Source organism: Salvia splendens, chromosome 20 (genome assembly GCF_004379255.2).
Source record: "Salvia splendens isolate huo1 chromosome 20, SspV2, whole genome shotgun sequence".
Taxonomy (NCBI): Eukaryota; Viridiplantae; Streptophyta; class Magnoliopsida; order Lamiales; family Lamiaceae; genus Salvia; species Salvia splendens.
The window spans coordinates 15,824,757-15,835,553 of NC_056051.1; the positions used below are offsets into that span (position 1 = coordinate 15,824,757).

A 10,797-nucleotide genomic window follows, 5' to 3' on the forward strand; every position below is an offset into this window, starting at 1 on the left:
CGGTTTTCTTTTGTTAACCAATATTTCCTGTTTTATTCCAGATTTTACTTTCGCTTACGTCTATTGTGTTCATTTCTGGTTTGCTGGTTGAGTTCGCTTGATTTCGAGTTGGATTGTCGGAGTTGTTTATTTTTTTGCAGTTGGTTTCTGATTATTTGCTGATATTTTTCGTTTGGATCTGAAGAATGGTTCTGTTTTTGGATGAATCGGAGGTTGGGTTTTGCTGGAGTTTGTGATTTGTTTGCAGATTGTTCTTGATTGATTGAATTTGGCGGTGATCGGAGCAGATCTGTTAGAATCGGAGTTATGGAGTTGATTTAGTTGATTGTTGAGTTTGGATTGCTTGGATCCGGAGTGGATTAAGCGTCCGGCGTGATTCTGAGCAGGAGTGTTTAAATTTCATGCCTAGCTTACGTGTTTTCATTTCATTCCGCCTAGTTTACGTAGATCTGGTTTATTTCCGATTCGTAGCAAGTTCCGGCATCTCAATTTCTATATTCTGTTCGAATCTGGGAGTATGCTCTGTTTTCTGCATTTGCGTTTCTGAATCTGTTAGGAACTTTGCATGCGAAGCTAGCTGGAGCTGATCTGTTATCTGCAGCTTTTTACCGTACTTGCTATATTTGGAATCATGTTCCCCGCTGTTTTATTCTTTCTGCCTAGTCTCAATCAGTTAGTTATTTACTCAGTCAAGGAAGTGATTGTGTCTTTCGGATTTGATGTCTGATTCCAGTAAGTTTTCTGTGTCCTAGGTCTAGCGTTTACATTTCTTGCCTAGATCTAGTGGTAGTTAAAATCTCAACCCCTTTGCGTGGCAGCAGCCGTTTGTTTCCATAGTCTCTTAGCACTACCCTGCGAATCCATCTCTGTGGGATCGACCCCACTTCCCTATACTAATTCATAGTATTCGGGTTGAGGGATTTATTTTTTGAAGGGGAGTCGAGTGTGTCCAACGACAAAAACACTGTAGTTCTCTTGAGTTCCTGGACCCAGTGATCCAGTGGATTTAAGGAGCGTTGTGTCTGGACTGAGCCTTGCATTAATTCTCATATGTGCACACTTGCTTACTCCTGAGTCTAGTCATTCGACATTAGAGTCGAGAGGCAGGCCCAACTCACTTCAAATGGCGCCGTTGCCGGGGATGGATGGCGTGCTTAGTGTTAGTGTTCAGAGTCTGTGGTGTAAATAGTTTTGATTTGTTTTCTTTCTCTTTTGTTTGCAGTTTATGAGCAGAGGCTCAAGGTCTACCTACTGGAGCAACTCATCTGGGTGGAAACACGACCAGTTTGATTGGCGAGTTAAGGATACAGTCTCTACTGTGACCACCAGATCATGGTTCACCACGGGAGGCCCGTTTCCGAGTGAATTTACTAGCGACGAATCTTGGACGTCATCAGGACGCGAAGATCCAGAATCACCACCCGAATCAGAAACAGAGTCAGAAACAGGGGAAGAAGAGGAAGTAGTCATGGCGCAGGTGGTAGACCCAGATCCAGAAATCGGCTCTCTCACTGCCCATTTAGATGGAGAACCAGCTCAAGCTATAGTGATGAATCCACGCCATAGGACTATCGAGATCAAGACAAACGTACTCGGCATCTTGCCGACGTTCTCTGGGCGTAGAAATGAGTGTCCGTATGAGTTCTTAAATGAATTCAGTAAGTTATGTGGTATTCAGAAGAGGCCGAATGATGCAACAGAGGAGGATTATCGCCTACGAGCGATTCCGTTTACCTTGAAGGGGGAAGCTAATACGTGGCTATTGAGGTTGCCTCCGGATTCTATCCGCACGTGGAGGGACTTCAAGTTAGAATTCTTAGATTATTTCTTCCCATCCAACAAGACGAATGCACTTAAGAAAGAAATACTAGAGTGCAGCAAGATTACGATGAATCGTTGAGTCAGTATTGGTCGAGATTTAAGGGGTTGTTGGATGCATGCCCGAATCACCGAATGATAGAGGCAGAGACCTACTCTCTGTTTTACGAAGGAGCAACTCCCGAGTCAAAGGACTTAATGAACTCCTCGAGTGGGGGAAATTTCACAAGAAAAAGGGGAAGTGAGGCAAAAGAGATCCTAGGGAAGTTGATTGACGCTAAGAAGGCATACGATAACCCTAGGAATGCAGTGAAAAGAGGATCGGTGCATGCTGTGAGAGAACAAGAAGATGACAAAGTCGAAGCAAGGATTGATAGGCTCGAGAAGGCTCTTTTGAACGCGATTGAAAAGACGATTCCACTGGCTTCACAAGGGAAGGAGAAATCTCCTGGTCCAGGAGATAATCAAATGCAACAATATTACGGGACCCAGGAAGGAGATTATCAGGCCCAGGTCAATGCAATGGGAAGTTGGAATCCCGATGGGAGCTGGAATCCAGGGAGACAGAGAGATGCGCATTGGAGAAACCATCCAAATTTCAGATGGACTGACAATGAACAGAATCAGCTGGAACCACAACAAAGTCAGCAGTTTGCACCTCAGCCCAAAAGACAAGGTAACTGGTCAGGAAGGAATCAAGAAGGGCAGGGCAACTGGATCAATCGTAACCAAGGAGACCACCCAAACTGGGGAAACAGAAATCAGAGCAATCAGGGGAACTCTTATGTACCACCACACCAAAGGAATTTTCAGAACAATTACCAGGGCCAGGAAACGTTTAAATTCGGAGTTGATCGGAGTAGATCTGTTAGATCGGAAGTTATGGAGTGGAATCTAGTTGTTGTTGGTTTCGGATTGCTTGGATCCGAAGTGGATTAAGCGTTCGACGTGAGATCTGAGCAGAGTTGGTTTATTTTGATGCCTAGTCTTCGTGTTTTCATTTCATTTCATCTAGTATATTTAGATCTGTGTTATTTCCGGTTGGTCGTTAGTTTCCGACAACCAAATCTCTACATTCAGTTCGAATCTAGGTATGTGCTCTGTTTCCTTCATCTCCGTGTTTAATTCCGTTGAAGAAATGCATGCCGTGTTAGTTAAGTGCTCAGTTAGTTATTTGCAGCTTTATTAACCGTACGCGCTATTTCTGGGTCATGGTCCCCACTGTTAGTTGATTTCTGTCTATCTAAATTAGGTAGTCGTTTACACGGTCTAGGAAGTGAGTTTAATATACCAAAGTCTCGATGATGTTTGATCTCAGCATGTTTACAGTTTTCTAGGTCTAGCGTTTACATTTCCTGCCTAGGTCTAGTAGTAGTTATACCTCAACCCTGTTTGCGTGGCAGCAGCCGCCTTTGTCAAGAGTCTCTAAATGCTCTCTTACGTGTCCATCTTCGTGGGATCGACCCCTGCTTCTCTATACTAATTTATAGTATTCGGGTTGAGGGATCTTTGAAGGGGAGTTTTATGTGTACAACGACAGAGTATTCTGAGTTACATTGAGTTCCTAGACCAAGTGATCTAGTGGATTCATAAGACTTGGTGTCTCGACCTCACAACATATAAACACACGCTACTCTAAACTCCACGACTTCATAGACACACAAGTTGGTCATATGAAAAAGTTAGTCGACGTTACCAACATTGATTGCTTAGTCAACCTTATGATGGATAGGAATGCGTTTGGTAGACTATGCACTTTATGCTGACGGCTTGGAACTCTTCATGACAGAAGGTCGGTCTACATTGAAGAACGGACGGTCATATTTCTAAGCGTACTAGCCCATCATAAAAAGAATCGCGTCTCTAGATTGACTTTTTGTATTCAGGCCAAATAGTTTTCTACTACGTCCACGAAGTACTACGGGCTATCATAAACATGCACACATTGTTTATTGTGAATCCTAAGCCAGTTTCCAACACATGTATCCATTTGAGATGAAAACACTTCAAGGTATTGTTTCATCAACTGAAGTTAGTTATTGACATTCATTGCATTGTATTGATCACTTGCTATGTGTCTGATTTTGTTGGATGAATACATTATATTTCTTGTAGGGTTGTCTTGGCGCTCTAGACGGTACTTTCATTAGCGTTTTGGTCCCTAATGCCCTCAAAATGTTCTACCGGGATGGGAGGGATTTACCGGTGATGCTCATGTTTTGAGGGATGCAGTAAACCGGCCCTATGGTTTGAGAGTACCTTTGGGTATTGTCTCCAACCTTGTGTGTAATTATTTGCTTGCTATGATGTACTTATTTTTTCTGAACAAATACCATTCCTCCTTTCCTAGGGAACTAATACCTCTGTGACAATGGTTATGCCAATAGCCATGGATTTTTGACACCTTACAGAGGTGATCGATACCACCTCAAAGAATGGGGCTCGAATGCAGATATGCCTCAGAACGTTGTTGACCTATACAATATGGGAGATACTAAAGCGCACAATATTATTGAACAAACATTCGTTGTGCTGAAGACGCGATGGAGCGTACTCCGAAGGGCACAGCCCATCCTATTGTCTCTTTCACATAACCTTCACTACTTGAATACCCAATGGTTGGAAGAATCCCTGGGCAAGTGTTCTTTTTCTACAAAACTAACTGGATGTCGAGGTAGATCATAGCCAACTCGAAGAGCACATCGAACTAGGATGACTTCATCATTCCATTTTATCTCCTCGAGCAAGTCGTGAGTGTGCTCACAACTAAGTTCGGAGTGACCTTCACATGACGAGAGTTGTACGGGTGTTTCCAATTCTTCGAGCATAGACGCCTTCAAAATGGAACTCGACACGGACGAAATTGCCTGGAATGTAAATACGAACTTGGTATTTGGGTGGGAACCAATTTGGGATAACCCATGAAGGTAAGACGAGTATTTGTTCCTCACTGCTTTTGTTGTTGTGTCAAATGTCATATTATGTCATTAATGAGGTTACATTTAGGGCTGGTTTGGTTACTATGTTTCACAAATATAAGGATGTGAAACTGTATGAAACTTACGTTTGGTTGTCAAATTGGTGACCAAGTCAAGCCAGTGTTTAACCCCTTCGGCCGCACTGTTCACTAAGATTGAAGCTGCTTCTTATCTACCTACTGAAGTTGCGATACAGATATCTTGCTTCGAAAAAGTGTCTGATAACACTTTTTCTTCCAAAGTACCCCTCAGTCATTCTTCTATTTGAAAATAGTCAACATCATTTACTCATTTTTCACCAACCTCAACACCCAAAAATGGAACCCTACAAACCGGATTTTTGAGGTACACGAAGAAATCGAAGAGGAAGAAGGAGCAATAGCAGAAAACGGTAAGATAATGTTTTGTATTTTCTTGGTAGATCATTGACTTGCTGTTCTGATTTCGTGTCTGACTCAACACCACCGGTGGATTTAAGAACGCTCGATGTTAGATGTCCAAGGATTCAATTACTCCCTCTATTTCCCCCCTCTCACATCTTCCAATTTTTAAATTGACAATCAGATTCTAGTCTGCTGCCTTGAAGAGATCTGTTGTGCACAGCCCACAATATACATTAACGTAGTGCAAGGAATAATCGTAGCCTCGGCGAGAACAACAACCCAGTAAGTTCGTTAAATTGGACAGGAATCTTTCATTTGTAAGGTTGATGCTTTATACTCGTCCCTTACAGTTTACTCTTCTCCTACCTGTTGATTGACTGGTAAGTGGGAAAATTGAAAATATTTTGAAAGGGTTTGCGCTTTCTACTGCAAGGATTCATCATTGTCTGACGCGTGGATGTATGAACCAAGTTTATTCCTTGCTATTTGATGGCGTTTTGTCAAATTATATGGTTGTTGTGTTGTTTTGAAGCTTGAACTACTTGTTGTTGTTACATCATTTTGTCTGAATTTCTCAAAAATTATATACATTGTTCAGCTTGTTAAGTTTTATTTACACAAGGTCATGGTAGTCTACCTACTTGCTTCTATATTCAGCTCAGATTGGTTCATATGAATGAAAAGTTTGTCCTTTTTTTTCTGTGCAGAAAATTGAACCTGTTGATTTTGTATTTTACTTCATTTCATGACACCTCCTTTGCCCATATCTACAACCATTTACATTATGGTAGAAGACATAATGAATCTTTTCCACTTGCAAACTACCAGAATCTTGTATCTCTACTTGAGGCACGGTAGACGTCTGCATGGACGTCTTAGGCGGCACTTGATTAGGCCCTACTCTCTACTACGTCGGATTCCTGCCCAAGTCCGGCATATGAGCCAGCTTGTCTTTGTTAGCGATATCGATTTGCTGCACAATTTTATCTGGGGTGAAATGACACATGATCTAGTTGAGGAAGCACTTGATTTTGGCACACAAGATGTAGCTGAACACGTCGACTATGCTGACATGGAATACATTGACCAAGTTGAAGCTACATCTGATTGGACTCGAATGCGCGAAGACTTGGCAAATTCCATGTGGTTAAATGTGTGTTTCTTTGTGTTAGGGACAAATAAGTGTTGCTATATTGATTACATTTCGAATGTGGTTCCTATTTTTCAGTTGGTTTTGAAGTTATTTTGGTTTATTATATGTTTTCTGTATTATGAACTTCCTTTGTTTGTTATTTCAGCGTGGGAATGTCGACACATCAACTGAAGATGGTGAACTAATACCAGAGTGCATTTGTGGTGGGGGAAGATGCGGCTTTTGTGTGCAGGGAAAGAAGCCAAACATAGTGGCAGGTTTTTTTATAAATGTCCAGCTAATATCAAACATTCAAGTTCTTTTTTGTGGTGCGACGAGTTTGATAGTAGGCTTGACGACGGTCGTATCCCAGATTTCGTCTTAAATCAAGGATATCGCCCGGATAAAGTTGTTGCTAACATGAAATCTGCCAAAGAAACAAGGGTGCTCACTAGTGAATTTGGTTGCCAATCATGCGGTCGTTGTCGGGCAGAGGCAAAGATGAACTTCATCTTGGCTTTCATTGGTATACTGGGTGTTGTAGTGGGGAACTTGTTCTAGCTTGTAAGCTGTTCTGCAGAACTTGTTTAAGACAGTGATCTACTTATTAATTTTATGTCATGTTTAGATATTTTGTAAACATTGGGTTGTATTTGAACTGCTTCAGTGGTGTGGCTGTCTGATTGCTGGTAAATATTATTGCTAAGCATTTTGATCGAAAAGTTGTATTTAAAATGAGTGAGTTTATAACATTCCTTCATTGCCTCCTTATGGTAATAAACAGTTGTGTGCAGATTTTGGTTGCCTTTTGTGAAGATACTCACAATTTTTATGAGTATGAAAGATCTTTTTTTTTGTAAATTTCAAAATGAAAAGAAAAAAATTATTTGAGTGGGCCGAGATCCTTCATCTCAAATTCATGAAACAGATTCTTTCTCAACTCGACTATTTCTTCCTCATCATCTCTGGTAATGATCATGTCATCCACGTATATAATCAAACACGTGATCTTGCCATTCTTCTTTTTGATGAACAACGTATGATCTGAATTGCTCTGTTCGTAGTCGTATTTCTTCATCACTTCTGTAAACCTGCCAAACCATGCTCTTGGGATTGCTTTAACCCGTACAGTGTCTTCTTTAGCTGGCACACTTCCACATCTAGAAAGTCTCCGGAGAAACCTGGTGGAGGTTCCATGTACACTGGCCTTGACAATTCCCCATGGAGAAAAGCATTGGTCACATCAAACTGATGAAGTGGCCATTCCTTATTGGCGGTGACCGAGAATAGTACTCTGACGGTGTTGATTTTCGCCACTGGTGAAAAGGTCTCGTCATAATCTACATCGTGAGTCTGTGTATATTCCTTCGCCACAAGACGGGCTTTATACCTGTCGATAGTACCATCTGGTTTCCTCTTTATCGTGAATACCCATCTGCACCCAACTGTTTTTGCTCCTTCGGGTAACTTGCTCCATACCCATGTACTGTTCTTCATTAACGCCTTCATTTCCACCATCATTGCGTCTTTCCACCGTTTATATTTCATCGCCTCTTCGGCTGTCTGTGGGATTTCCTCTTCTTCATATAACGCAGCCTCAAACGCTCGAGCCATTTTGGTCAGATTTCCTTGCACGAAGTTTGCTACGGCATAACGGCTCTTCTTTCCAATCTTCTCTGGGGAGTATCGTTTCGGTGGAATTCCCCTTGTACTCCGATAAGGGAACACGTATCTTCCTGTATCTCCATCAATTGTATTGTCGTGGGGTTCTGTTTTAGTAGAGTCAGTGGTAACTGTTATCTCAACTATGCTTGGATCAGGAATTACCTCGGATATCGTCAGAGGAGGAGTTCCGGGGCTTGGCTGAGATGGCTCTTGTGGTAAGACCTGCTCGGCAGAAGTGACAACTGGATCGGTTGGTTCCTCGATCGAGGAGTTTGGAATTGGCACAACCCAACTTAGATAGTCCATGGATCTATCTGGATCACTCTCCCCCTGACTACTAAGGTGGGTGTGGTAGAAAAGTTCGGTTTCCAAAAAATTACAGTTCATGGTCGTAGTGATTTTTTTGGTATTGGGATCAAAACATCTATACCCCTTTTGGTTTACCCCATATCCCACAAAGACACATTTGATGGCACATGGTGATAGTTTCGTTCTTTCATGTTTAGGTATGTGGGTATAAACGGTACAGCCAAAGACTTTCGGATGAAGGCTAAGGTATTCGGGAATTCAGGCTTGTTTCGATAGGATATCAAGAGGGGTTTTCATGTGAAGAATTTTGGTTGGTAGGAGATTTATGAGATAGATGGATGTGGAGACGGCTTCTGGCCAGAAATGTTTGGGAACTTTGGATTCAATCATGAGAGCTCTGGTCATTTCTAGGATCACCCTATTTTTCCTTTCTGCTACCCCGTTCTGTTCGGGCGTATATGCATACGAAGTTTGATGGGTAACTTCGTTTTCTTTACAAAAAAGGGTCATAGCTCTATTAACAAATTACATCCCATTATCTGATCTAAGGGTTTTTATGGTGGTTTGAAATTGTGTCTGGATCAGTCGAAAAAATGATGAGAATTTATCAAAGACTTCTGATTTGTGTTTCAAAAAATAGATCCACGTCATCCTTGTACAATCATCCACAAATATCACAAAATAACGAAAGCCATTTCCACCAACAAAAGGCGCAGGGCCCCAAACATCAGAGTGTACTAAGGAAAACATGGATAGCATTCGAGTATTCGTAGGTTTAAAAATCTGTTTGTGGCTCTTGGCCAAAACACAAGTCTCGCAAGAAAAATTAGAAGGAATAGAAAGATTTGGGTAAAGTAATTTAAAGTAACCAGGAGAGGGGTGTCCTAGTCTTCGGTGCCAAAGCCAAGTTTCCCGTTTCGTGGATCCGTGAGCCAGCATCGCACTTCCAGTTTGAGCAATCTCGTCCACGTAGTAGAGCCCCTGCTTCTCAGTGCCACGCCCAAGAATCCTCCTCGTCTGAATATCCTGCAGAATACAAAAATCATGATGCATTAGGAGTGTGCAGTTCAATTCTTTCGTCACATGACTTATAGACATCAATCTTTGGGATAGGGTCGGAACATAAAGACAGTTTTTGAGCCGTAGTGTAGGTGATATTTCAATAGTGCCGGATCCCACAACAGTAATTAATTCCTCATTCGCAGTTCGAATATATGATCTATCAGAATCTTCAGTATAATCAACAAAGTCATTTTTATCCGGAGTCATGGTGTCAGTTGCCCCACAATCAAATATCCAATCTTTTGAATTTTTTTCAGAGATATCATAAACATGGAATGCAACGGAAATTTCTCGTAAGGGTGAAAAAATATTCTTTGACACAAAATTGGGGCTATTTTTGGATTTATTAACAGCTGGGGGGCCTTTTCGAATTTTCTGAAAATCTGGGGGTTCATGCATAAGTGGGTGGGGCCTGTTTTTGTATTTCACATGTTTCTGGGGAGGTAAATAATAATAAGGCAAAGTTGATTTAGGGTTTGGATTATATCCAAACCCTTTACCTCCTTTCACTGCGCCGCTTACTCCGATTCCTCCGTTTCCTCCGATTTCCGTCCACTTAGTCAAATTTCCGACGCCCCTCACGTTGCCGGCGGCCTGTGGAGGCTCCTGACGTACCCCCGTTCCGGTTGATTCCCAATGGTTCCCGGCCTCGGTTCGCCGCGAGACTCATTCTCCATTCACGCCTATGGCTATTTTCGCCTGGGCCGGGAACGTCTTTGCATTCTGTCATTCCTCCCACCACTCCGGGTAACCGATCCGTTTGAAGCAAGTTTCCCACATATGTTTTTGCCTTCCACAATGGGAGCAGCACAACTTGGAGGTGTCGGGTCTGTTTCCCTGCCGGCTGGTGGCCGCGGGTCGCGGCGATGGCGCGTTGAGTCGGTGCAGTGGTCGCTGGTTCTGTGCGATAAGCCCTTGTCCGATCCCTCCGCCAAATGATGATTCGGTTCCACCGCTGGCTTCGTCGGTGGGTGAGGGCGACGTCGATGGCATGATTCTCCGTCGAGCCACCTCCGTCTTCACCCACCTGTATGCCGCCTCCAATGATGGCGCCGGTTCTTCCTTCAAGATCTCCCTACGGATTGAGTCATATTTCTGATTTAATCCAGTCAGGAACTTGATAAGCCTTTTCGAATTGGAGTAATTTCTGAATTGTTCGACCCCCTTGTCACAACAGCTGATTGGTTGTTTCTGACTTCGATCTATGTTAATCCACAATCCGTGGATCTTTCTGTAATATGTTTCAAGATCCATGCTTCTCTGCTTGATGTTGATCGCCTTTTCTTCCAGGTCATGGATGATGTATCGGTCGACTTTGCTTTCGAATGTGACGGCGTGGTTGTCCCACATGGCTTTCGAGGTCTGATGGTGTGCGAAATCCGCAATAATGGCATTTTCAATGTTATCGACAATCCACGAGAATACCACAAGGTCATTCTCTTCCCATTCG

At 42.6% G+C, this 10,797-nt stretch overlaps 1 protein-coding gene across 1 annotated transcript; it reads left to right on the forward strand.

The window, feature by feature from the left end:
* Positions 1-4,710: 4,710 nt before the first annotated feature.
* Positions 4,711-7,063, forward strand: LOC121782047. Its single transcript, XM_042179751.1, has 2 exons — positions 4,711-6,332; positions 6,478-7,063. The coding sequence occupies exons 1-2, from the start codon at positions 5,925-5,927 to the stop codon at positions 6,694-6,696; spliced, it is 627 nt and encodes a 208-aa protein (XP_042035685.1). The 5' UTR covers positions 4,711-5,924; the 3' UTR covers positions 6,697-7,063.
* Positions 7,064-10,797: the final 3,734 nt, after the last annotated feature.

Bases quoted from the DNA above. Each gene is read 5' to 3' on its own strand.
- LOC121782047 (XM_042179751.1), top strand. From the start codon at position 5,925: ATGACACCTCCTTTGCCCATATCTACAACCATTTACATTATGGTAGAA. The intron at 6,333-6,477 runs GTGTGTTTCTTT...TTGTTATTTCAG, and splicing joins CAAATTCCATGTGGTTAAAT to CGTGGGAATGTCGACACATC.